This window comes from Stegastes partitus, unplaced genomic scaffold (genome assembly GCF_000690725.1).
Source record: "Stegastes partitus isolate 25-593 unplaced genomic scaffold, Stegastes_partitus-1.0.2 Scaffold64, whole genome shotgun sequence".
NCBI lineage: Eukaryota > Metazoa > Chordata > Actinopteri > Pomacentridae > Stegastes > Stegastes partitus.
This window is the reverse complement of record NW_007577795.1, coordinates 892,937-920,501: the sequence shown is the minus strand read 5'-3', so window position 1 is coordinate 920,501 and position 27,565 is coordinate 892,937. Positions and strand designations below refer to the sequence as shown.

Below are 27,565 nucleotides of genomic sequence, written 5' to 3'. Positions count from 1 at the left end.
GGCTCCAGTCAAGTGCCCCCGGCGTGTTCCCGTAATTCATGGTCTTATATTAACTCTCATTTTCCTCATGAATATGGCCATTTCTTCCACGCGAGCCAACCCGCTAATTTTCCCCTCTTAACAATTTGTGGAGAATCATTAGAGACAACATTTATTTAATCAGTGTTATAACTTTTTAAAGCCCAATATCTTACAGTAGTTGCTGTCAGATTGCGCTTACTCACTCATAAAACTATTTTTATATTAGTTATATCCTTTCCTACCCTATCTGTGTGTATAGCTAATATTGTTTTTATCAAACCATATTACCCTTATCATTTTCTCTCATAGTCACACCTGTCATAAAGACTACGAAACCTTGAAACTTTTCCGATTTGATTATGCAGGCTTTCTTCTAGTGGGAACCTCCATGTGGATGTTTCTTGGTGATTCATCCAAAGGCTCCATCGGTCTGAGGAAATACTATTCACAGCCTCATAAACTGCAACCACAGAACAACATGTGCTGTTGCCCTGCACTTCAGACAATAATATTAGTAATCAATTCTTCAGAACTCAGGCAATGAGCGCCTTTATCTCTCGTTTGGCTTTTATGACTTGGTTAATCGTTAAGCAATGCCTTTGTGTCCCCTAGGATGGAGCAAGGACATATCTGACACCCCTCGTTCACTTTTTCTGAGGGTTGAACCAGGGAGTTAACCAATAGCTGGCAGCCAGTGCATGACCCTGGGATGCAGGGTATAAAGGTAGGTCAGTCAAGACAAACCAAGCTCATGCAAGAGAAGCTCAGGGCAGCAGAAGTAGAGATCTCTTCAAGTCTAATCTTTAGCCTAGTTTATACATCTATAAACGAGGATAACCACGCCAGTTGATGCAGTGATCTGCTCTTTCAAAAACAACTATTGGATGTCGGAAGACTTAAGACCTACACTGCTGCTTTATCCTTGACTGTTTAAATCTGAGAATCTCCTTCAGCATACCTGATGGAGAGGTACAAGCCTAACGGAGGGGAGCACGTTAACCCCGGTTATGATAGCACCCTGGATGAACCTCCTCTCTACGAGGAGACAAACTTCTCTGACGGGGATCACAGGACGGTCCGGCCCTCGGTGGTCAGTGCCTTTGGTCATGACACTTTAGATCGAGTGCCCAACATTGACTTCTACCGCAATGCAGGCAGCGTGAGCGGTCACCGAGCTGTGCGACCGTCGCTGCAGGAGCTCCATGATGTCTTTCAGAAGGTGAGTGCATGAATGTCTGTGAGTTATATTGTAAATATGAATGATAAAGACCTCTGTCGCTTATGTTCTCTTGCTGTCTATCTGTCTTTTCTTATAATACATGTTCTGCCCTCAGTTGTCTCTTACAATATGTATGTTTGGCTTTCGTCTCACCTTTTATAGAAAGTAACTTACACTTGCTTTACTCCCTGAGTCCCAAATTCAAGTCAGTGACTCTGTAATTGCACACTTCACTCATTAAGATCAAAGACTCAAAACAAAGTGAAATGAGAAATCGTTCTTTCATTCAAACTTCCTCACAAACTTAAGAAACTAAACAGGGCTCTAAAAAATTACCTCAGCAGCAGTCAACACACTTGACACACTTTAGAGTTTTTACTGCTTTTTATTGCGATGTATTGCAAACCAGTCGGGATTAGAGGTCACTTCGGTTTAAAGGCTGCACTAGATTCGCATTTCTGAACTGCTTTTAAAAAATGACAGATCTTGAAAAAGAAAATGAAACCAATTATGGGGGATTCCTGTTTAAGACATATTCCAAAATATATTGTGAATATGTACGGCTATCTGCAGAGACCAGAAAAAGCTTTGCGCGAGAGACTTCTCAAAAACATTTCTTCCAACTGAAAAATGTATCTTAACACCCAGTGTGCTAAAATCAAAGATATGTATTAAAACAAATTCACACGTTTCCTTTTCCTTATTTTTGCCTCCAAATTCTTCTGACAGAATGGAGCGATCTCAGTGCCAGACACTGTGCAGGACGACGAGGGGAGTGACGGGACCCCCTCTGATGATCTGGAGTCTGGACTTCCCCCCGACAGCAGCAAAGGAGCAGTAAAGTTTGGCTGGATAAGGGGCGTCTTGGTGAGTTATGTTCTGTCACGGCAAGCACCCCCCCCTCCCTTTGCTTTATATAAGCCGGGTCGCTCTACAAAACTGTGACCTGACAGTGTGTCAGAGGCTCCATGTGTCTCGATTAACACAGCAGGGCCAGAGTCTGGGGGGACATTTGCATTTTCTCAAGAGCTATTTTAAAATTACCCCAATATGTCATCTAGTGCTGAAATCGAAGTTGTCTATTACATATATTTAAGTGTGCTCATTAACATTACTGTGCCACTTGACGGAACAATAAATTACGACCCACAGTGTTGACTTTGAACTTAAATTGTTCTTCCCTTGCACAGGTGAGATGCATGCTGAACATCTGGGGTGTCATGTTGTTCATCCGTCTGTCCTGGGTTTTCGGTCAGGCAGGCTGGGGTGAGTGAGACAAGGACACACTGATTCAAAGTCCCTAAGCGCACATTTCTTCAGCATTTCTTACTGTATGCTGCATAATTGCTATTTTCTACCTATGCCTATCTTCTATTGATCTACACGTGCTCACGTTTGCGGTGGGAGTTTTCCTATTACACAGCTCAGAGTAGATTGGGAACTGCTGCCAATGTAAAGCTCACTAGATGTATGTGACTTAAATAAACTTGACTTAACTTAAGTGAGTCAGGCCCAAACATGACTCTCCCGCCCGGTCGAAGCAGGTTTATTTTCAGGTTAACAAAGTTGTCTTCGTCAACTGAAGACAGATCCCACAAGTTCTCGGGACAAATTAGGGTGCTGTTAGCAGTAATTGCAATGACTAGAGACAATTAAAGGATTACATAGTCCCCCACTCATTAGCTGGGAATGACTGAATTGGGGCAGATGCAATTTAACTAGCCTCTCTGAGCTCCTGTAATGATCTACACTTGCTGAAGGCCTTTTCTGTGAGCCAAACTTATATGAGCAGAACTCTGTGTGTGCACGAGAGAGGGAGGGGAAATGGTGAATGGCTTCATGAGTGTGTTCATTGCCTAAGAACCTATCGATCAGAGGCAGCTTTTGTTCAGGCAGCGTAACTAAATGGTTTTGAGAGGCAGAGAAAGCTGCCGGCAGCAGGCGGAGCAGGTACAGCAGATGACTGTAACTTTTAGCCCCCAGGTTCCTATTGAGCTTTAACTCTCAGTGTGTTTAAAGGAAACTGTGGGGAGGAAGAGCAAGTGTTTTGTGACTGACCACCTCGATATAATGCTGGAATAGTTGTAGTTGAGATATTTGTTTTAACCGGTTACATTTGTGCATTTCAGGTCTGGGAATTGTGGTCATTGCTCTCAGCTGTGTGGTCACCACCATCACTGGTCTCTCCATGTCTGCCATCTGCACTAATGGTGTGGTCAGAGGAGGTGAGTCAATGCACACGAGACGACTTCATAGTCAGAAAAGTAGAGAGGCGAGATAATTGAATTCAGCTATTGACTAACCTTTCATGCAGGCCTTTCATTCATAACTCACAACACCCACAGCAGCCAACAGCGACGGTTAAAACATTATTTATAAATTTATATTACCTGAGATAACGCACGCTCATTTTGACACAAAATCTTTCAGAACGAAACAGGCAGGAGGACAATGTGTGCAGATAAAGAGGCTCGAAGCTTCACCTGAATGTCACCTCTTGAAGCCTTTTCTCATTTTTACAGCCTGCTCAAACTGCTCTGACGTTAAATCAATCAGCCGGTGATGTGGTGATTAATCATCCACTACTGCATGTATGTGTCTGCTTCATGTCGCCATTTCAGGAGGGGCCTACTACTTGATATCTCGCAGTTTGGGACCAGAGTTTGGAGGGTCGATTGGTCTGATTTTCGCCTTTGCCAATGCGGTGGCTGTGGCCATGTATGTGGTGGGATTTGCTGAGACAGTGGTGGACTTGCTCAAGGTGTGTGATGTTGTAATAGTTAGGTGGTTGTCGAAGGAACTGGTGAAACGTCTCATTCAAAAACATGTGACTGTACACTCACCCGTACATCTTCTTTTTCTCCTCTTTTTTCTCTCCTCTCAGGAGTATGATGTGCTCATGGTGGATGTACTAAATGACATCAGAATCGTTGGAGTCATCACAGTTGTGTTGCTCTTGGGCATATCAGTTGCTGGAATGGAATGGGAGGCAAAGGTGAGAGATGCTGGTTGTTCCCCAGTAATTGTTCGCTCTGTGGTAAAGCGTCCTACCATACCTTTAATCAATTTTATTTATCTGTCCACACAGGCACAGATTGTTCTGCTGGTTATCTTGTTGGTGGCCATTGTGAACGTAATCGTGGGAACATTCATCCCTGCAACCACGAGCAAGAAATCCCAAGGCTTTTTCAATTATAACTGTAAGTCACCCTCTCCAAACCAATGCACAACTTCATTACAAAAAAATAAAAAAGATTTTATTCACTCACAAAGCATTCCCTTCCTGTCTCTCTTTTCCACAGCGAAAATCTTCTTAGACAATTTTAAGCCAGCTTTTAGGGATAAAGAAACATTTTTCTCCGTGTTTTCCATCTTTTTCCCTGCGGCAACGGGGATCCTGGCTGGAGCAAACATCTCTGGAGACTTGCGGGTAACTTTTTTGTTTTTATTTTTTTTTCCCCCACACAGAGGTGACAGGAATCATTAGCTTTGCTCTTTTTACTGTGTGTGAATCATTGGGATTGCATTAGAAAAGCTTTAATATAAGTATTCACTTGCAGTTTTGATTGTCTTTTTTTTTTTGTCGTTTTTCTTCATTGCCTCTGTTATGAAATTGTCTAACACAGATTTGTGTTATTTTACAGGATGCCCAAAAGGCCATACCTAAAGGTACCTTGTTGGCCATCCTGATCACAGGTATCACCTACCTGGGAGTGGCCCTTTGTGTCTGTAAGTACAATAATTCATGAAATGCAATGAGTATTGCATTTAAATGGGGTTAAATCAGATTAAACAAGGAGTAAGTAACTAAAAACACAATTACAGCTACAGTTAGTACACCTAATTTAGACTCTGTGTCCCACAAGATACATTTGTCCTGATAACACATGCAAACAATACATTTAAAAAAATCCAAATCAATGCATTTGCTCTTCCCTTTCATTGGTCAGCTGCTACCGTTGTCCGTGATGCCACTGGAAATATAACAGATGCCATCCTCAATCCTGGAATGGTGCATTGCAATGGTTCAACAGCAGTTGCCTGTGAACTTGGATATGATTTCTCCATTTGTGAAAGAGAAAAATGCAACTTTGGCTTGATGAACAACTTCCAGGTAAACAGCCTTTCGAAATAATTTGCATATAAGAAGAAGCCTTTTATTCCCCTCCTTCTTAATGCTCTCCTATCGTCGCCTCTGATTCAGGTGATGACCATGGTGTCAGGGTTCGGTCCCCTCATCATTGCTGGAACATTCTCAGCCACACTTTCATCAGCTCTGGCTTCCCTTGTCAGTGCACCTAAAGTCTTCCAGGTCAGCGTCTCACTACTTCTTTTCTGAATGCAGTTTTAGAGGAAGTCACGTTTGTTCTTTACTAACTTTTGGAAATCATTTCTAACTGAAGCTCTGTCTATTCTCAGGCACTGTGCCAAGACAATATCTACAAGATACTGCACTTCTTTGCCAAAGGATACGGCAGGAACAACGAGCCAATCCGTGGTTACGTCCTCACATTCATTATTTCTGTGGCCTTCATTCTCATCGGTCAGTTCATCGTCATCTTAACATCCTTTCAACATGTTTTAACATCTCACACTTTATCTTAAAGTGTATTTTAAGCTTCAAATGAGCAACCAGGCTAATATACTGTTTACTGTTAGACAGGCATTGTCCCATGCACATAAGCATACATTGCAAACCAAAGAACATTTTGTCTGCACTATGCACATCATAACCCACACAAAAGGTTTCCTCTCTAAAGCACAGCTCAGGTTTCTTAAAATCCCATCAATAATCAAGTTTCTTTTATTTCCTGAACGTAACTGCACTGTACTAGCGACTTCTAGATAAATCCTGTTTTGCACACTGTAGGTGTTTTTCATCAGACAATATGTTCTTAATTTAGGTCTGTGCCAGACATCAGCAGACCATCTTTCTTTGTACAGGAACAGTCTGTACTGAACATCAATTCAATTCAGTTTTATTGAAATAGCGCCAATAGCAATAAAAAATTGTCTCAAGATGCTTTACAGAACCCGAGTCTGAATCCCCCAGAGCAAGCACTAAGGTGACAGTGGCAAAGAAAAACCTCCCTTTAAGCAGGAAAAAGCCTTGAGCAGAGCCCATCTCATAAGGGAGGACTCATCTGCTTGAGGCTGTGTCGAGAGAGAGAGAGAGAGAGAGATAGAAAAAAGAGGGGGCTGGTGGACAGAAGACAGAATAAGAAGCAAGCCTATAAATTCATTCACGCATAGGGATAAAGCTTATTAGCTTGCATGCAGCAGATATACATGAAACAAACAAGATTACATGATGCATAAAGATGGCGCATATAAGACTGAGAGTGGATAAAATGAAGACAGCCAGCATTCAAAGTATTAATTATAGAACAGCTTAGTTGGTACACAGTGTGCTCATAAGGTTAGTGTGGTAAGGATAAGCAGAGCAAGGAGGCAGACAACTGCACCAGTGATGATACTTGCTCATATTGCAGGTGGGTAGGCGTGCATAAACTCTGAGTTTAAGCTGTATCATAAGCAGAGTAAAGAAAGAAAATTGTGCAAAACAGTTTGTATGGAATAAAAACTGGGCAGGTTGCAGATAAGAAACATGCCGCTTCAGAACCAGAGATACCTCCAGACGATAGAAAAGCAAAAACACCATTTATTAGGGAGAGAAGACACAAAGTTAATGAAATGCAACAGCAGCACATACTTGCATGGAGATTACAAAAGAGGAGCGTAAGAGAAAGAATCTGAAAAAGTCCCTCCAGCAGCTCAAGCCTATAGGAGCCCTAACTGACCAAAAAAATACTGAAAGTGTCATGAATGTTTCACTGAAATGAGTGGTGTCTGTGCAAAATGACCCAGGTAAAAATCGGTCTTCTGAGCTGCTCTCGTCAAATCATCTCATTTGCGTCTCACATATCCACACGAACGGCCAAGTGTTGTTCATGAAGCCTCAAAAACAGCAGACTGAATTGTGAAATAATGTAATTTGACTGAGATGGGGTTTTTTTTTGTCTTCGTAGGTGATCTCAACGCCATCGCTCCCATCATCTCCAACTTCTTCCTGGCGTCTTATGCTCTCATCAATTTCTCCTGCTTCCATGCATCTTATGCCAATTCTCCAGGTAGGTTTCTATCAACTAGCTTATAAAGTAAACATTCTCAGGTATCATGTTTCCATCCAATGATATCACAGTTTTTGCTTTTATCTGCGTCAGATTCGGTTTCATAGTATTTGTAAATTCCTTCTTGTCAAGGTCTCACTTGAAAAAGAGATTTTAATCCTGGTTAAACAAAGGTTAAATAAATACATCAAAATATAAAAAATATGTGACTGTGTAAATATATCAAAACAAAGTACTAGCACAAATAGCACCTTATTTCTGAGGACAAACTGAGCTGGATGAGATTATTAGATTTTAGGACTCAACAGGGCATATCATGGATTTTGTTTTCTGTGCATTCTGTTTCGCATCACTTTTGAAGAAGTCTGCATTTACTTAATGTGGTTGTTCTTCTGTCTTTCTTTTCCCAGGCTGGAGACCAGCATACAAATTCTACAACATGTGGCTATCCCTGTTGGGAGCGGTGCTCTGCTGCGTTGTTATGTTTGTCATCAACTGGTGGGCTGCTCTGCTCACATATGGCATTGAAATCCTCCTCTACATTTATGTGACAGTGAAGAAACCAGGTGAGCTTGTTTGCTTGCTGGGAAGTGCTTTTCGCTTTTCGCCCGCAGGGTAGAACTAACCTGTTACGACTCTTGTTTTATCTCCAGATGTGAACTGGGGTTCGTCCACACAGGCGGTGACGTTTGTGAGTGCGGTCAGCAACACTCTGTCTCTGTCTGGTGTCGAGGATCACGTGAAGAACTTCAGGTAAATGTCTGCTTGTATCACTGTGGGCAAAAGAAAACTGATTGATAGAAGAATATGTAAAACATCTGAAACATTGAAATCAAACAAAATACATATAACAATACACACAATAAGTGATAACTGTAGCACGTTCTTGTTTCTTCCTCAGGCCTCAGATCTTAGCGCTGACGGGTCCACCACGAACCAGGCCCGCTCTCCTGGACCTGGCTCACTCCTTCACTAAGAACTACGGACTCTGCATCACCTGTGAAGTGTTTGTGGTAGGTTGTATTGTAATCTCATTATCTACTAATGCAAAACTCGGCACATTTTCTTGTGTTTTTCTTTTCTTTTTTTTTAAATTCATTTAAATATCAACCTTGTATTCAAATCAAGATTTGCACATCGAGCAAATTTAATTTTGCAGAGTGCACACTTCACATGCACTGGATATTTAATAGAATATCAAGCAGGGATGAGGGAAAATGCCAAGTGTCTGGACAACTGAGACTAAAGTTTAGGGTCAGGTGTGTCTTCTGAATATAAAAAAGGTGCATGACGGAGCTCTTTCCTCTTCAAACAAATGTTTACATGGTGCTGTGTGCTTTGATTTCTTTAGGGCCCACGAGCAGAGTGTCTTGAAGAGATGAACGCTGGAATGGAGAGGAACCAGCTATATCTTAGGAAGGCCAACCGCAAGGCATTTTATGCTGCTGTGACCTGTAACAACTTCAGGGAAGGAACTGATAGTCTGCTGCAGGTCAGTATGGTTGTGATTTACAGCTCATTTCTCTGAGAAGAGGCAAAAAAAAGCAACTAACCCAGAATAAGCCATTCAATTAATGTGTAACCTGCAAGTTTTGATCGGCAGATTTGAAGAAGCGGCTTTTATTGACCCATTTCTTCCTCACAGCACTGAGTATCTATTGCCGTGTTATGACTCTGGCCTAGACCTGTGTTAAGGATCTGGCCAGGACAGGAGGTAGAGGAGGAGAGAGTTAATGAGGAGCAGGAAAACAGTATTATGGCTCTGACTATCGCACTCCCGAGATAAGGCCTGTGTTCATTGTCAGGATTGCTTACTTCAAACAAGGAGACAGATTAAAAGCTATAATTGATTAACACTGCATCGGATGAGCCTCTGCTCACAAAATGAGATCTGCTGAGTGATCTGGTCATAACTTCTGGCAGTAAAACAGCTTCACAGCCTTCTTGTCTGGGACATTTTGAAACTTTCTGGAGAGTTGTTTTTTTCTCCCTTCTTCTGCAGCTAATGAAGACACTACGTTTTACTCCTTCAGGGTAGCATGGGGCCTGTGTTGCTTCAGTTAACAGCTGATTTGAAGATATGTCCTCATGCTATATGTGTTGTGCATTTCGTTACAGGCTTCTGGTCTTGGCCGTATGAAGCCCAACACCTTAATGATAGGGTTTAAGAAACACTGGAAGACTGCAGGAACAGAAGCAGTGCAGAGCTATGTGGGAATACTGCAGTAAGTCACAAATAAACACACACACATACATACATGTAGTAATAGCACACTCAGTAATTAAATCTGGATAGGAAATCTGTGTGTTGAACAAACTGTCCTGACTCTCTGTTTGACAGCGATGCATTTGACTACGAGTATGGAACAATGATCCTGAGGATCGACGAAGGACTGGATGTGTCGCACATTGTTGAAGCAGAAGGTCGGTATGAAAGTTTCTTCAGGTTGTGTGATTTAATCTGCAGGAACGGTGATGCTTATAAGCAAAAAAGTATCTTGCAACGTGAAATGAATCAAGCAGCAGACATTAATACGACCTAATATAAAAAGAAAGATTCATGGCGATAAATGAAAAAAAAGTAAATGTGACTCAGAAATGTTAAAATACAGAGACAGCTGTTTGTATTTGAACTGAAGTGATTTCAAATCAGTTTGACAGTTTTAAACCACCAAGAGATTAATAATAGCATTTGTCTGAAAGTGCTGTCATAAACAAACACAGTAACCGATTATAAAAACATAGCAATGATAAGCCAGAGTACTTTGTTCTGTAGATTACAGAGTATCAGGTAGTTGACAGATAAGGTGCTAAAATAACTACCGGTTTATTGCTGTGCTTCTGAGTCATGTATGACATATTGACAGCGTGGAAATCTCTTTCTGTCTTACAGACGAGATGCTGAAGGCAGCGAAGGAGCAGAGACAACTGGAGAAAGAGATGATGTCAAATGGAGGAAAAGGAAAACGACTGTTTAGGAAGTCCAGGAAATCCTCTCAAGTGCTTGCAACCAGAGGTATCCATCTAGAAATGATTTGTCTTTCTCTGAAATTACAGAAATGCTTCCAACTGAGCTGTTCAAAGCCAAGGCTGCATTAATGGATGAGTGTGAATATTAAATATGCTGAAAAAGTACATATCTATCTCCCTCCCCTCCACGTGCACTCTTATTTCCACTGAGTCAAAGGATAAAATAACACACATTTAACAAATGAAAGCAATGACTCACATCTTTTTTTTTTTTAAGGAATTTTCTCTACAATCACATTGAGATATAATTGAATCAACCACTCCCACTAAAGAGGTCTCTGACGGTGTAATCCAATAATATGGTCCCTTTCGTTCCAGTTTGAAGAGCAACTCTTTAGAGCATTCCTTTAACCCAGACAGCAGAGGGTGCTTACAGCCTCACTCTATCTGTCTCTGTCTCTGTATCACGCACACAAACACACACTCGGCACTGAGCTGCATCTTGGCAAGGCAGCGCCGGTCGTTAGTATACAATCTGCGTCCCACTCATTGGAACATTAGACCTGAGAGATGGCTGTTCCTGCTGATGTGGAGTCAGCTCCTAATGTTGGTTCGCGTGACTTTTCCCATCTAACTTAACTCTCCGCGCTCTGTCAATGAATTACATTCCCTTCTACTGTTGTGTCCTCATTTCTCATATCTTTTTCTCCCTCACAGTGTCAGTGTGTAGCCCTCCACCCGCGGCGGTTGCCAAGATGAATGAGAATTTGGTGGAGGCCAGCACTCAGTTCAAGAAGAAACAGCCTAAAGGCACCATTGATGTGTGGTGGCTGTTCGACGATGGAGGTCGGTGTCAGTGTCCTCAGGCAGCCTTTTTTTATGTACCTTGACAATAGATTGTAAAATATACCTAAAAATATTGCTAAAAAAGGAAGTAAACACTGAATAGTTCCTCTACATAGTGCAACTCACAAAGCTAAGAGTCTTGAGATGTATTGTTTAATATTAATGACTTACAAAATCAGGTTTTTTGAAGGTTTACTAGATGATAATAATAGTGTAACAGCAAAAAAGCTTTATTTGTCCACTAAATTCATGAAAATGTTTTTAAAACATCCTAGTGAAAGCAGATGAATCGACATTTTAAAAAACATACCTGCCTTGGATTTAAAAGTTACATAGTTTGTATAATAAAAAAAAAAGTGGATTGGTTTTACAATAAAAAATATAATTGTGTCTCTCATCTCTCAGGTCTTACCCTGTTGCTACCCTACATCCTCACCACCAGGAAGAAGTGGAAAGACTCTAAATTAAGGATCTTCGTCGCAGGCCAGCCTGGACGCACTGAGCTGGATAAACAAGAGTGAGCAAATCAACTAATGCCTCTACATCAATTACAGTTTAATGTGTGGGAGTTAGATTGGGTACATAACTGGAAAAATACAGATATAAAAATTAATAGCCAGCAATACCACATTATAGAAAATGTTATTAAGCATTAACCTAAAATACACAACCTATGTTTATATTAAATTTATCACTGTGTTAATTTGACTCGCAGGATGAGGTCTCTGCTGCAGAAATTCCGAATTAACTGCACTGACATCAACGTTATCGATGACATCCACGTCCAACCCAGTGACAGCAGGTAACTCCATTTCCCTACAGCAGGAATAGATGGTGAAAAAGTAATAGTGAAACTGAATCAGCTCATAATATCAGCATATTATATGTAGAAATAAGAGTATTATCCACAGTCAGCTCATGTTCTTATCTGCATTCCTCCAGCTTGAAGAAGTTCGATGACATGATTGAGCCTTTCCGTCTGCATGAGGGGTCCAAAGCTGCTAGTCAGGCTGCAGCCATGAAGAACGAGCACCCCCATAAAATCACTGATGAAGAGCTGAGCAGCTTTGAGGAGAAGGTAAAACCACTGACATTAAGTTATGACCTTCTATACAGCGTAGATGTACTTATGTATCATCTTGGTTAGGAGGTGGTGCATTAAACAGCAAAATGTGACTGAAACTTTAAAATATGTGCTGCTGTTTTACAGACCAACCTCCAGATACGACTGAATGAGCTTCTTCAGAAACACTCCAAATCAGCCAATCTGATCATTGTGTAAGTATAACCAGTTGTTGTCTGCATCACACTTGAACCGAATCCAGTGTTGATAGAAACTGTATCTAACATGTCTGTATTGTTAACCTCTGCAGGAGCATGCCTATCGCTCGTAAGGAATCCATTTCTGATTTCCTCTACATGGCCTGGCTGGACGTTCTGACAAAGGACCTTCCAGCCACGGTGCTCATTAGAGGCAACCACAAGAGTGTGCTTACCTTCTACTCCTGAGCACCTCGCAGGCTGAACGGCACAAAACAATGCAGTTAGAATGGGACAAATGGTAGTACCATAACGATGAACCATGTTCATAAAGTGAACAAGTGTGTGGATTGTGTTCAGTCTTCTAGACCAACACCGAAGTGTAACACAAAAAGCATTTTCAATTAACTCCTGATGAGACCATTCATACTCCAGTTCTCATTTGAGCATAAATTCATAGACTAAACGCACAAGTACAAAGCCATAAACAGCAGACAAAAAACAATGAAGTGTTCAGATGGAAAATTGTTAGTCCTGGCTTTAATATTTTACTATTGACCTGGTTTTATTGGTTGGTGTGGTGTGAGCTGTTTCATGAAGGCTCGTGGCAAGTTGTGTACTTGCACTGTGTGAAGTTGCAAACAGCTTGCCAGCAAGTAAACCATCTTGTTGTGAGACTACACTGTATGAATACCTAAGAAAATAGTGAACTGTTTTGCTGCACCCAAACTTCTCTGTCAGTGCTGTCAGACAGGGGCAAGACAAATCTAAGTGAAAAAAAACTACACATTTCTGACATGGGATTTGTAAATGTGAATGAGCCAGAATGTGAATTTGGGTTTGGTTTAAGCCTTTTGCACCAAAGGACAAGTACAGAAAACACTGTTAAATGTGAAAACTGAGACGTAAGCTCTTAACAAAGCCGGGTCACATCTAACATGGTCAGATCTGTTCACTAAATGAAGGCAGAGACACAAGGCTGCTGCAATGGTTACTCTGAGTGACTGTGATGTATATAAATGTATATAGTAGATGTCAGAATTCAGTAGTGGATATTTTTTGGAGGAAAAACACCTTTTATGAATGATTAAGAGCAAACTATGTCTTTTTAAACTGCAGTAATAATTTAACAAATGGTTTGATTAGTTTTTAAAACACATTTTCTAATTATAAAATAACTGCCATATATAGTTGTTTACCTGTTCCACATCATGTTGTTTCAATATTTTATATGTTAATATTACAGTACACTTTTTGTTTAAGGAAAATTTGAATGAACCAAAATATTGTAAACCCAATTCTTTCTGTATATTTTAGTCTACTGTCTGTCTCCCTATTTAAATATATGACTGTGATCACTTAAAATAAAGAATTAATACAATTTTGGAGCTGTTCTCTCTGTCATTTATTAGGTGGTTAAAGGAGATAACATGGGATGTTTGTTCAATGAAATGTCAGTAAAGAGGGAACCTGTATGTTTTAGTACACAATCTGAGGTAGTTTTTTTTATTTGCTACTGTTCTGGTATTTATTCAAAGTACTTGCAGATTACTTGTGCATTGTAAATTTATGTGACGGTGGTAGTTATCGTGTGACACATTTGGATTTTATGTGCAAAACAGGCATAAAGTCTGTGAACTTTGAAACTAGTCAGTAGAAAGTAAGATATGTATTTAGGACAGCCACAACAGCCTCAATGTCTATAACAGTATGGTCAAATAGTAATTTTGACATGTAAGAAACAAATATATTGTTATATTTTGCAAAAAGATTTATAAAAGATCTTTAGAGTTAGTAGTATGGTGCACATCTTGAATATGCGCTTTGAATGTGAATCCTGAATGCCTGAAAGGTAATGTTGATATATTCCCAACGGAGGCAGGCATTGGACTTCATATTTAAAATCTGGGGCTCTAACTGAATAATCTCAATTGATAATAAAATCCATCTGAGTGATAACTTTGTCTTCAAACCCTTAAGTGCCTTTAGATAATATGGTTTGTTTATACAGTTAGATATTATCCATGATTTTAGGAGACCATGCTGTTTTTAGGAGACTTTAGATTATTTATTAAGTTCTACTATCAGATAATAATATTAATAATTATTCACTTCAAGCTCAGCCAAATGAACTTTACTGCTTCTTGTGCACGTTTGGTTACATGTTCAATTGTATTTCTTTGTCTAAGCACATTGTGCAATAAAAATAAACCCATATCTAATCTAATCTAAAAGAAAAAAAACAAAAGCAAAACTGTACTTTGTGTTTGTGCTTTAGGTAGACCTACACATATCCTGTGTGCCCAGTGTAATTATAACAGTTAAAAAAAAACATGCTCTTCAAAATAGAATGGGTTAAAATGATGTAGAACAAGAGAGGGAGGAGGAGGAGGAGGAGGAAATAGTGCAGTGCAGCTGAGAGACATCAGCTGAGAGAAATAAGCAAACAACATGACCCGATTGTTGCTAAAGAACCTCCAGCTATGCTCATCGTTTTTTGATGCTGCTCCGCGTTTCTTGGGAAGAGACTTTCACACGCGACTGACCGCTGAAAACAAAGGCAAGCAAGAACTTTAGATGGACAGTGTTTGCTGCCTGCGACAAGTCGGGACATGTTAGCTCCGTTAGCCCGTCTAGCATTTTGTAACTCACCTCTTCGGTTCCGGTCTGCTGCTCTATTACTTCTCTATTGACCGCGACCGCAATTAAACGCTACCTCTGTTTCATTCCGGTGCAATGTGTACAGAGATTTGGTAGTCCTCAAATTTTTGTCTGTATCTTTTATAGGGTATTATATTTTTATGGTAAGCCAGTTGTTTATATCATATAGATCTCGCGAGAACTTGTCAGCAACGGCGTGACGAGAAGGTCGCCATAGTTACAGAGCAGCTGAGTTCTTGCCTGTTTATACATTAATATATTTTATTTAAAATTACTTTTATATAAGCTATTGGAGTTGGATTTTACTAAGTTATATTATCCCGGTTGAGAGTCTCGTTAAAGTTCCGGTTTTGATTACGCGTTTTTGAGGAGGAGCTACTTTGGCGTAACTTCCTGTGCGGGAAATTCGGTGTGCCGCCCGCCAAGTCACTGGAGCAGGAGCTTGTAGTGCAGACACCTGGTTAGTTGTAACCTTTCTATTATTAGTGCACTGTCGAGTTTTAACTGTGCAAACTTTGCCAACATGCCCGTCTTAGAAGTTACAGACGCCTCTGCAGTTTCTCCATCAAAGAGGGCAAGAACAGAAACACAGCCTGCAGAAGAAAGATCTGTCCTCAGGTTTGCTAAACTGTCTGAACATGCCACGACCCCTACCAGAGGCTCAGCTAAAGCAGCGGGATACGACTTGTACAGGTTGGTTATGCTGTCAGTTAAAATTGTGTTTGATTTATCATGTGTACTGTTTAATACTGTCACAGCATACTCTGTTAACAGAAGAAGAAAGACTAAATAAGTTCTGTAAAGTTCAGTTGCAAATTTGTCATATAAATTGCACAGTTTGTAGGATGTCCATACTCTGTGTTAGCCTGTGTATACATGCTTGCAGAATTAATACATTGCCATGCCAAGCAGCTCACTTCACTTTTCTCCATTTAAACAGTGCATATGACTATATCATTGGGCCTATGGATAAGGCCATTGTGAAGACAGACATTCAGATAGCAGTGCCACATGGCTGCTATGGAAGAGTGGGTGAGTGTTAGACATGCTAGTGCACCTGTAACATTACATGTTTTGCTAAATGCATTTTATCACAGCAGCTGCAGAACAACACATCATTACTGTTCTTTGCCAATTTCTTCTTTCAGCACCAAGATCTGGACTGGCAGCGAAACACTTCATCGATGTTGGTGGTGAGTCTTTACCTACTTTACACAAATCAGTGATGTGACATCAGGCATTTTGCCTTCCTCTAATAAATCTGTATGCTCTCCTCAGCCGGAGTTGTAGATGAGGACTACAGAGGAAATGTGGGTGTCGTGCTCTTCAACTTTAGCAAGGACACATTTGAAGGTGAGATGCTGCATCAGTAAACTCTGTCATCACTTTTTTATAAAAGGTACTGGTAAAACCTGACCCATATATTTTATTACCATGATGAATCATTACTCTGGTTTATTGTGCTTCATATTGAGCTTTTCTGGAAGAAGTTGTAATGATGCAAGTTGCCCTAGTTTAGCGTTATTTACTGTTCCATCAATGAGTACATGACATTCAGTAAGCACAACTTGTTGAAGTTTAATCTGCCCCATGTTCTTTTGTTATCAGCTTCCTGCTGGTTAAATAGCAACTACTGCTAAAAAGTCAGGTATATGTGTTACGGTGCCAAGGTTAGAGGCACTAAAAAGCAACATGCCGATTTGTTTAGAAAATCATTTTTAAAAAAAACCCAACTTTACTTGGTGTGAACATCATTTTGCTCTAAAGCTGCACCAGTTCTCCAACACAGATTTTCAAGGTACTTAGCAGGGAAGTTGTTCAAAGCATTTTGGAGAACTTGCCACGGTTTTTATGTTGACTTTGGCTTCCTCAGTGCCTTTTCTTGATGTGGTCTTAGACTGACTCAAATCTGCTCTGAGGGTGCCATACCATCTGCTGCAGGTGTCGTTCTTCTTGTCAGTGAAAGAGCTGTGCCTCTATGTTAGCGATTGTTGCCTTGCTGCAGGACGAATTTGGGACAATCCAATGTTTCACTCATGTGACATGAGAGATAGAAATCGCAAGTGCTTAATATGTTTGCACTGCACAAAACTAGATGCATACTGAAGCTGCATATTGTATATAATTTTCTCCATTTAGGTCACAGAACTTGCCGAAAATAAAATAACTTTGTTTGAACTTCACACTTACAGCTCTGTAACATTTTATGTGGACCGTATTCTATCCTGTACAGATGTCATGAAAGTAATTTGTAAATGATGCATATAAAAACTAAAGATATGAAGATCTTTATAAACAGTATATCGTACAGATATGCATCTTAAAAATTGTTTCATCTGCTGCTGTTCTTCCCAGTGAAAAAGGGCGACAGAGTTGCTCAGCTGGTGTGTGAGAAGATCTGCTACCCTGATCTCGAGGAGAAAGAGGTAAATTGCCAGTTGACAAACTCATACATACATGTACACTCAGCTGGTAGTTTATTAGGTACACTTAACCAAAACGAATGCGACCTTGGAATCCTAACATCATGAAGGTTATGTTCAGGTATTGAATCAAACTTTTTAAAAGATGTGTTCTGTGGTCATTTGAGACTTTCATTTATGGTGCTGTTTCGATTATATTTCCCTCCTCACTTACTTCAGTGAGGAAAGGATAAATAATAGAAACACCTGCCTGTTTATCACAGCAGATTTCAGCAGCACCACACAATACAGCCTCCAAAACCTGAACATGAATTTACTGCAGAACTGTTGTATTTAACTGTTTCATCTGCATGTACTTAATAAACTGGCAGCTGAATGTGCTTAACCAGTTTGAAATACTTGCAAGCATCACCAGATTTTCTCTAAGGATGTGTCATTTTACTGCAAAAAGTTTTCTTTCATATTTATGTGTTCGGATTACTTTTAATAATTCAACCAAAAAAATATTTTGCTGTTCTTGCAGACACTCGATGACACAGAGCGCGGAGCTGGCGGCTTTGGATCTACTGGACGTAACTAAAGCTCCAAATGTAATTAGAGCTGAAATGTACTGTATCTGTTAAAACTATCTGCATTAGGTGCTAATAAAGATCTTGTTTTGTACTTTGAAGAGTCCAGTGTTTTTACTGAGACTGACACTCGCATGTAGCCATCCTCCAAATCTCCACATGGGGGCAGTGCAGGACAAGAAATTCATCTCGGTCTAATCTGTAAACCTGTGTTCCTTTACCAGTTCCACTCCTGTAATGTGAGTTTCACAAGCTCATATGTTCAGAGAACGCTGCACTCTGGGTCTTGTTGAATGCGATCACAACCTGGATAAAAGGGGAAAGCACAGCAGGGAGTACATGTACACCAAAAATATGTTTTTATTGTGAATTTACAACTAAACCCTCACTGATGTGAACAGAGAACACAGACTGGTGTCAGGCTGGTCCGTGGCAATGCGGCACTGATTTTACGTGTGAGAGAATGTGTGGCCACGAAGACCTCAGTGCATAATCATGAAGGCCCAGGTTTGGCATCATCAATGTGTCTTGTGTGTGTGCAGGTGTGTGTGTATGTATACACAGTTTACAAAGGAAGTAGTTGGTCATTATAAGCACCATTACAACCCCCTCTATTCCAGGGGCTTCCTCTAGTTTACAAATGCTTCATAGATTAAAAGTGGCATTGATTATTACAGTATAAACACAATTTACATGTAGTATAGAGGAGAGCAGACAGGCTATGAAGCTAGCTGTTACGGTTGCAAAGACATGAAATCTTCAGAATGGCCGATGGGATTGTATCTTGTTGACTACTGAGTTTTGTATAGTAGTACAGTGCATTCAGAAGTCTATGTGGTTGTGTTGCTAGCACCAGTAAATATGAAATATTCTAGTCAGTAGGAAAGATGGAAAAGCATAGTTTAAATATGCAGTAGGAGTCATTCAAGCTCAGACATGGCTACATCTCAATAGTCCATAGTGCGTTCCTTTCCTCTCCTAACCTTTCTCAATCTGTTTCATCTTCACTCCATAAATTAATATCTGGGGAAGGAGAAATGTGTTAACTTCCATGTATCCAGGTTTGTTCAGTCATTTACCTGAGGGGAGGAAATGAATTTATTTCAGACTATTGGGACTCACCCTTTTTATCTTCCATCTAAGCCGAGTTCTAAGCAAACTCCGCTTTTAGAGCTTTCTGCAGTCCACATGCCCTTCAAAGTGGCATCTGATTCCACATATCATCATACAACGTTAAGCCCTACAATTAAAAACCCTATTCACACCCTCAATAGTGCTTTAAACACAGCTGGAGTTGTGTGTCAGGGCAGTATGCGTTTCATTTGAAAATCTTGCATACTGCCTCCACAGAAATTGTATCTATGATATGTAGAATCATCTTTGGTAATCAAATGACGCAGCCCCTCCCCCACCCCCTTCTAGTCTTTTTGGTGGCAAACCATTCTGCCCGTTGGAGCGAGTAGAAGTTGCCCCGAACTACTGACCCAGAGTCAGAAATGTTTGGCCTTTTAGGGGAGTGTGAGCCTGACACCGGATTAGCAGCTGCTGGCAACATCTGCCTCTCTCAGTCTTGCGATGGTTAATGGAGGATGATCTGCACCCTCATCTTCAGTACGTCTCCCAGCTGTCCTGTGAGGTAGTCTTTATCGTGTCTGTCCTCCAGCTCGGCCAGCTCCTTCTTCCTGTAGAGGGGCATACTGCTGATCTGAAGGGAGTACGCCCCTGGCAGGAGGGCCTTCTTCTTGCTCAGATGCAGGTAGCTGACGCCCTCTCTCTGGTTGATTTTGAAGTAGCCGTCGTCGTTGCCGTAGTCGATGCTGTAGCGCACGTGGTCACTGAGCGTGGATAAGGCCGGGGTGAACTCCAGGATGTGGTCGCGGTTGGTCAGGTCGCTGATGTTCAGGTGGAACTGGAGGGTGTCTTCGATGTCCACACTGGCCAGGCTGACCATCTCCTCCTCAGTCAGCTGCAGAGAGAAAACATGGTTCGACTGAATGTATTGGACTATAAGACACGCGACTGACAGTGCAGTATGTTTTCTTGCATTAACCAAGAGATGCAAAATGGCAGGGGATAGTACGAGTAGATGACTGTGATTTTTGCAAAAGTGAGGTAAGTTCAACCAAAGTATGCTGTCCCACCTTTTTTTTTTTTTTTAAAGGCCTAAGAGGAAGCTTTCTTTTATTTCCAAGTCTGAAAAGTCATTACATTTTAACACAGTGAGTCAAAAATTCGTGGAACCAGATTGTTAAACCTGCCCTGATTAAGGTTTTAACTGCTAAATGTGCCTTTAGGTTGCTAAAACCCAGACGACACGACCTCTGCCTCCAGCCCTGTATCCTGCATACAGATTACCTGCGTGTCTTCCAGAGGATCCTCCTGCGTTGAGTTGGTGCTGCGACGTTTGCGTCCCTTCTTGGGATAGCCGTTGATCTTACATTCATAGCAGGCCTCAGGTGAGAGAGAATTATCATCCACCTCACCTCCCGGTCCACCACTGGATCCTGTAAAGCCTAAACCTGTGACGCAGTGCCTGGAACGAAAAAAAGAGCCACCAGTCAGCCATAAAAAAACACACCTACAGGTTGTTTTGTACATATGGCCACTCATTCACATACCCCTGTCCTGCACGGAAGTACCCAGGTGGGCATCCACAGAGGTAGCCCCCATCCGTGTTTGAACAGCCGAACTTGCAGGGGTTCTGGCTGGTGGAGCACTCATTGATGTCTGAGCAGCCTCCACTTGTCTGCTCATAGTTGAAGCCGGTGGGGCAGAGGCAGCGGAAACTCCCCAGGGTGTTGTGGCACGACGCTCCCCCACAGATCTGGCTGTTCAGACACTCATTCTCATCTGGGTCACAGGAAGTTGATGGGAAGTAAACAAACAAGCGGTCATTCCAGTTTAAGGGCACAAACAATGCTGGGAAAGTCAGACATGAGTGTTGTAAATATGTGGAGAGATTCAAACTAAAAATAGAGGTTTAACTAACAAAAGCTTGTTATTTTAGGGTATACACAAAAGTACACATGCTCATATTGTACCATGCAATTACTTGGATTATGTCGGAGCTGTTTCTTATTATTTCATGTGCTTAAAAATGTTTGTGTTGCAACATGCTCTTCTTTTCATTTGGTTTTTGTGGATACTTTAGATCTCTGTGTCACCTCAGAGTTAAAAATTGTTGTTAGCCACCTGCCACTCTGTATTTTGGTCTCTTTTATTTTAACTGTGGATATATAGAAAACAAATGCAGTTTTATTGTTACATTTTAAGTTGAAATTTCCTTTGCTGCTGGTTTTACAACTGCAAGGACAGGGTTGAATTTTCAGATAAAGGAGAAAAAGGAAAAACATTTGGGACAGATTTCTATTGTGAAAGAGGTGGGAAAGAGGTGAAGGCTCCAAGCCCTGACTCCGGCCCAGAACTTCAAGGCTGCGTGGTACATATTTTAGCAGCCAAGTCATGAGACGCCCCAAAAGGAAAGAATTTTTATATTTGCTGATAAAGAGGACTCACCAACACACTGGTTCCACTGGTAGTGCTGCAGGTAGCCTTGAGGACAGCTGCACCTGTATCCACCCACTAAGTTCTGGCAGCCATGTTGACACCTGTGGTTACCATCACACTCATCCATATCTGTGGGAGGAAGACATGCATGAAAATTACTGGAACCATTTCCTTTATGTAATTACTCAGCTGATTCTGAGTTTGGTATCTATTATTGTCAGACCTTCACAGCTTTGTCCATTGGGATCTAATGAGAATCCCCGCTGGCAGTCGCAATTGAAGCTCCCTGGAGTGTTCTGGCAGACCCCGTTGGAGCCGCACAGATTTGGGTCTGTTGCACATTCATTGTTGTCTACACAGAGAAGAGAGAAGGTTCAGACGGGGGTAACGCTGGAAACTGATATAAAGGCTGATTATGACCCTGATTTGGATGTGCTGAGTCACTTTAAAATTTGTGCCGAGTCGGCATCGGTCTCAAAAATTAGGCCAGGTCACTGGGACTGTTGGCACAAATAATCTCACAGTCTGCAGGGGTTTAGGAATGAAACCACTCTCCTACTGACTTAACATCAGACCAGAAGAGGTTAATTGCTAACACGTGAATTTTAAAGTTCATTCTTGACATGGGGGAATAATAGTAGAATGAATAAAAGGGTAGTAAGGTAAGTTGTGACTGGAATCGATAAGAATCTGTACACGACTGTGTTGTTGAAGCTGTTTAAGACCTAAAATCAAACCAGAGAGGGATGTAATCTCTAAATCTTAGCTGTTAGATGTGTGATCCTGGGTCTTTTCACAGTTTGTTGAGATGTTGAAAGTCTTTTCATATGTTTCCACCTTAGATCTCCATTTGGTGAAACAGTCAACATAATGATCAAGAGCACAGAGGGAGTGACTACATGGTCTCAGCACTACTAGGAATTCAAAGTATGGATTTCAATCAAGTATTGTTGTAAAGAAAGAATCCTTGTCAGTTAGCATGACACAGAAACTAAACATTATCACATATATTTTACTTGATAAGAAAAGATACTTTAAAGCAGCAGCTTGGAGGAGCAGATGTATTAGAGAAAATCTAACACAAAGCATTTACAATATGTCTGGAAAAGTTCAGAAACAACACTTTAGCATTTGTCCTGGAGAGGTTAGAAGTTCAGTCTTACAGCAGTGGTTACTAAGGTATTCCTGGAACAAGTGTTTCATGTCACTCCCATGTTCTACTCGTAGATTAAGAACACATCCACACCTACTGTATGTCATTTGTCTGGGGTAATTCCTATAGTAAAAACTGAGGGTTCCCTGTCTCTGATTTGATGTGAGGTCATGGGAGTTGCTTTATGGCCTGGAAAAAAGCTTGAGGGAGTCATGGCGATCTACTGCAATGTTCCATAACAAAGCATCGCTAAGCTGCCATGACTACAAAGTGGTCCAGCCTAATAAGATCAGTGTGATATCAGCCGGAGTCCATTAGCACTGAATGAGTTTGTAAAGGTTAAACAAGAGGGTGCTTTGGGGGTCTATTATGAGCTGAGCTGAGAGATACTATAAGAAATTACACCGTGCAAGGACAAATTGTGTGTCCATTTTCGGAATACACAGACAGCTTTGTAGAGAGGATTAGCAGTCACAAAACATTTGGATGTGAATTGCTGTGTACAGTGCATGTGTGTATTTACCGATGCAGGCAGTGTGATGCTGGGTGAAACCAGGAGGACATTTGCAGGTGAAGCCACCGATGGTGTTAACGCATAAGAACTGACAGTTGTGCTGTTTGGTCGAGCACTCATCCAGATCTGAAAAGTTGCACAACACAAAATATGAATTTCCGAGAAACATTCAAACTGTTTAGTGGTTTAAATGGAGGATTTAAGACACTGTGGTTGGATTTGTGTCAGACTACTGCATGCACTACTGTATGGGGGCTGCTCTTTTTTTGAGTCAAATTCCAGTCCTTCTACAGTCACTGACCTACAAATGAACTGCAAATGAACCAGACACCGGAAACACAGAGGGGTACTGTAGAGGGGGAAACTAAAGCTATGGTAAATAAAGATGAAAGGGGCACTAAAAAAGTGAACACCATGAGCACACTTGTTTGGACTTATAAACAAGTCTGATAAACAGAGACACAGACAGATGCTCTGTATCACAGGACCCTTGAAGCAGAGTGCACATTCACGAACAAACATGTGCACGTGCTCCCACTATTTCAAACTGAGCGTCTCAGGACAGTGAGCAGATCACTGGCCGAGGGCCCGGCCCGCTCAGCACTACAGCAGCTCTAACCTGGAAACTAAATCAAGCAAGAAGAGCGTGTCGCTGAACTCAACTGATCTCTGGACTGAATGTGGGCTAGTCTTAATATTTAGAGGTTTTGCTGTGTGTCACCTCTGCAGCTCTTTCCGTCTTCTTGCAGGATGTATCCTCTGGGGCAGGAACAGAGGTAGCCTCCCTCTGTGTTCTTACAGATGAAGTTGCAGGGCTTTGGTGCCTGTATGCACTCATCCACGTCTAGAAAGAGAGGGTGAGACAGAAAGAGTGAATGACAGAGACAGATCGAACCTGTAGCCTGAAATTCCAAAAGGGGAGATGATGAGACAGACAGACTCAGGCTGCATTTTTCAGAGGAGCATGTGGGCAGTCCACCCACATAGTTTCAGTTCTTTACTAGACAGCAGGAATGAGAATGGGAGGTAGGAAAAGAGTCCATAAAGTGTAAATACTGGAGGTGGATTTAAGCCTTACCCACACACTGAGTGCCGCTGATGTCAGTAGTGTAGCCAGGTTTGCAGATGCAGTTATAGGAGCCCAAAGAGTTGATACACTGACCGTTCTTGCACAAGTTCCCCATCACACGACACTCATCAATATCTGGATGGAAACAAGAGAAGTGATCCCTCATATAAATATATCTCAACTCTGGTATTAGTCCATTGCATAAGAGGGATTAAAAGCATATGCTCTGAGTCTTGGCTCCTTTTGGAAAATAATTTTGCCAATAACAGGATTATAAGACAGAATAACAGTTCCACACAACCTTGGAGAATTTTTGTCAGTGTATTTTGTTACGCATCAGTGCTGTGGCAAGTGTAAAAGTACTGATTTTTACCAACAAAAATTGATGCTTTGCAAGCGATTGCATGCTAGATGATTTAACTCTCATCACCTGTAGTTTTTACCATATCAGTGGTTTCTTGTGTATACATTGCAGCAAATTTACAAAGCAAGTGACACCCTACTTTTCAGGAAGCAGTTTGTCTAAATTCAATCTTCCAATCATATAACAAAAAAAAAAAAATGTACACAAGAAAGCTGTGAGTATCGACCTGTCTGATAATGCTGCTGCTGCACAGACTGACACTAACAGGTATATTTGAACGCAAAAACAGATAAAAACGTCTATTTTCTTCTCACAAAATTCATGTTTGCTTGTTGTTTTTTGATATAATGAACAAATGCAACACTTTTCTGCAGCGAAATTATAAATCTTGGACACTTTGGCCTCCATGAAAACCAAGAAACTGAATCCAACAGTTTACTCCAAGTTACTGATTTGAATAGAAACATGTCATCATTGTGACTTGTGGCTTATGCAAAACATTGAAAAGTTAAGTTTATTACATAGTTAAGGAATCCCAACTTATACTTGTTCTATAAATGTAAAAAACACCCCTTTGTAGCACCAAGTACTACCAGTGAAAGATCCAGCCTATTAAAGTGTAGGAAATCAGCTGTGGACTGTTGATTTATTTGTCTTTTCACAGTAATAATTGAATTAAACTCAAGTGTCCTCAGTAGTAAGATACCTCTGCCATCAGTGGTGTACCCAGGTCCCAGAGGACACATCTTCTTAAACTGGGTGGTCCCTGGCAGCGGGCAGAGCTCACAGTTGGATCCCCATCCTCTGCCTCCGTCACAGCAACACTCAGACTTGGTCACCATGTTTCTGTTGCTGGATGTCATCTGACACAGAGTGGTCAGAACTTCAGTGAAACAGAAGCCTTCGCGGTTATCTGGAGGGCGAGAAAGACAAAGAAGAGGCCTGAGGAAAGCCAACCAAACCACCCAGACAGGAGCTGGCCTCACACCACCAGACATAAAGAGATAACCCACACCACCCTATCACCGATGTCTGTAAGGAGTAAGATATCCACAGAAACACCAAGCTTACAAATTCCCCTTGGAGGCTTTCTCACAGCTATCCAGGAGTATATAATTAGACGAGGGAGGAAGGTTTCGAAAGTATTTTCCTGCCCCAATCTTGATTGATAGAAAGAGTCGTATTTTTAACGAGACACAGTAATGGAAAAGTTAAATTCCCACTGAGACTAAAACCTTATCACAAAATTAGATAAGATTAATAAAAAAATCTAAACATGAGTGCTGTAAAGTCTGATTTAGTTTTTCTTGTTTGGCTATGAGAAACTCAAAATGATTCATGTTGTCAAATTGCTAAGTAATATGAATGATTACTGAACCTATAACCCTGGTTGTGTTTAGAACTAGTGATATACAACTTATTTTTAACTTCTTGACTCCTGAACTTCCCACCCCATTATTACATCCCATTCCAACATCCAATTTGAGTCAGAGATGTTATCAAACATGTAAATATAGCAACAAGCAGACAATAAATTTTAAAAAAAACAACAAAAAACTGAAATAGCTGAACTTTGCAGCCTTATTTTGTACAGGCTGACTTCACTTGAGAAGCCCCTGTTGAATAAACTGCGGTAAACCAAAATAAAAAGGCGGTAGGGACACATCGTATCCTGATTAAAGCTCACAATGAACTTGGATAAGTAAAGTTAGAGCACTGTGGATACAAAATGTACAATAAGAGCAGGATGTAAACATCGACAACAATGTACCTACCGATACACTCAGTCTGTGTGGGGTTAGCAACGAATCCTTGGTCACATCTGCAGCGGTAGCTTCCTACTGTGTTCTCACAGCGGCCATTCTTACAGATACCTGGTTTGGCTGTACACTCATTCAGGTCTAACAAAGACAGACAGACAGTGTTAAACTTAGTGAACTCTCTGAATCCCAAAACCCACTGGCAGGTTTGAAATGTGTGTTATCACAAAAAAAAAAAAAAGCATCAAAATGGCACAATTTTAATCTGCTACCACAAAGAGTCATCAGATTTTAAATTTTTTGACAGTCCTGAAACAACTTGTAGAATATATAATCACTATATTCTACATGTCTAATTTAAAAATGGTCCCCATAGAAATTGTTGCTCTAATCAGATTCTGTAAAAAATAAACAAAATCACACATTCTGTGCTCCTTGATGCAGCGGTTAGGTCATTTACCTGTGACCACTATTTCCATAACAGAAATTCAGAGATTTTTACACTGAACTGGGTTAAACTGCAGGCTGGGCGTACACAAAGCAGGTACAAGTATAGAAACAAATTAAAATTTTAAGCAGTAAAATATTTATATTATGTAGAGCCACATTTTTTTTCAATATAGATAACACATGTTTTTACTTCTAAGTTCCAATTTTTAAATTTTAGTATGATGTGCCATACTGCACAGAAGATACAAATGAGTTTTCTCTACTTCTAGCCATAGTGGTGGTGTTTTAATAGAGGTGCAGGACTTTATATTGCTGTGAAAAATGAGCCCACAGTAAGCAAAAATGTGACAGGAGCAAAAAAAAAAAAACTCCCAAAAACACACCCAGAAACTGCTTGGAGTTCAGAGGGTTGAATGAAGCTAAAACACAAGTTCTTCTAGGGGGACTATACATCAAACACCCCCAACATGAAAATAATATTTGAATGAAATCATGGCAAAAATCATTGGAAAATTTAATGTGTCCAGAAGATTTTATTTTTTAAAGTTTGTAAAGTGTGATTGCTTGTATATTTTGTACACAAAAGTAGATGACTTATGAACAGATTTATCAAAGTAAAGCCAAGAAGAGGTTCACTACGTGCTTCAC

The 27,565-nt window shown here is 40.8% G+C and overlaps 3 protein-coding genes across 4 annotated transcripts in view; 2 read left to right on the top strand and 1 right to left on the bottom strand.

Moving 5' to 3' along the window:
• The first annotated feature begins 982 nt into the window (after positions 1-982).
• Positions 983-12,696, top strand: slc12a1 (solute carrier family 12 member 1). The gene is made up of 26 exons (XM_008276084.1): positions 983-1,240; positions 1,970-2,107; positions 2,431-2,506; positions 3,370-3,465; positions 3,862-4,001; positions 4,125-4,235; positions 4,329-4,440; positions 4,543-4,670; positions 4,885-4,969; positions 5,191-5,354; positions 5,445-5,552; positions 5,660-5,783; positions 7,270-7,371; positions 7,782-7,937; positions 8,025-8,124; positions 8,273-8,384; positions 8,723-8,863; positions 9,490-9,596; positions 9,713-9,795; positions 10,265-10,387; positions 11,059-11,187; positions 11,593-11,704; positions 11,903-11,989; positions 12,130-12,265; positions 12,398-12,465; positions 12,561-12,696. Exons 1-26 carry the CDS (start codon positions 983-985, stop codon positions 12,694-12,696), a joined length of 3,132 nt encoding a protein of 1,043 aa, XP_008274306.1.
• A 2,150-nt stretch (positions 12,697-14,846) lies between these two features.
• dut (deoxyuridine triphosphatase) lies at positions 14,847-18,195 on the top strand. Of its 2 annotated transcripts, XM_008276080.1 has the most exons (7): positions 14,847-15,007; positions 15,645-15,801; positions 16,049-16,140; positions 16,257-16,301; positions 16,387-16,461; positions 17,464-17,534; positions 18,055-18,195. In XM_008276080.1, the coding sequence occupies exons 1-7, from the start codon at positions 14,899-14,901 to the stop codon at positions 18,109-18,111; spliced, it is 606 nt and encodes a 201-aa protein (XP_008274302.1). In that variant the 5' UTR covers positions 14,847-14,898; the 3' UTR covers positions 18,112-18,195. The 2 variants fall into 2 exon arrangements, with proteins under 2 accessions (XP_008274302.1, XP_008274303.1); XM_008276081.1 differs by lacking the exon at positions 14,847-15,007 and having other exon boundaries at positions 15,029-15,801.
• Positions 18,196-18,436: 241 nt separating this feature from the next.
• fbn1 (fibrillin 1) overlaps positions 18,437-27,565 on the bottom strand; it is a 71,154-nt gene continuing 62,025 nt past the window's right edge. Inside the window, exons 57-66 of the mRNA XM_008276079.1 lie at positions 26,483-26,608; positions 25,414-25,620; positions 24,353-24,478; positions 23,996-24,118; positions 23,284-23,400; positions 21,831-21,959; positions 21,617-21,736; positions 20,719-20,950; positions 20,456-20,633; positions 18,437-20,066 (exon numbers count right to left, since the gene is read on the bottom strand). Of these exons, the coding sequence (XP_008274301.1) occupies positions 19,680-20,066; positions 20,456-20,633; positions 20,719-20,950; positions 21,617-21,736; positions 21,831-21,959; positions 23,284-23,400; positions 23,996-24,118; positions 24,353-24,478; positions 25,414-25,620; positions 26,483-26,608 (1,745 nt within the window). The 3' untranslated portion in view covers positions 18,437-19,679. The remainder of the gene's footprint in view (positions 20,067-20,455; positions 20,634-20,718; positions 20,951-21,616; positions 21,737-21,830; positions 21,960-23,283; positions 23,401-23,995; positions 24,119-24,352; positions 24,479-25,413; positions 25,621-26,482; positions 26,609-27,565) is intronic.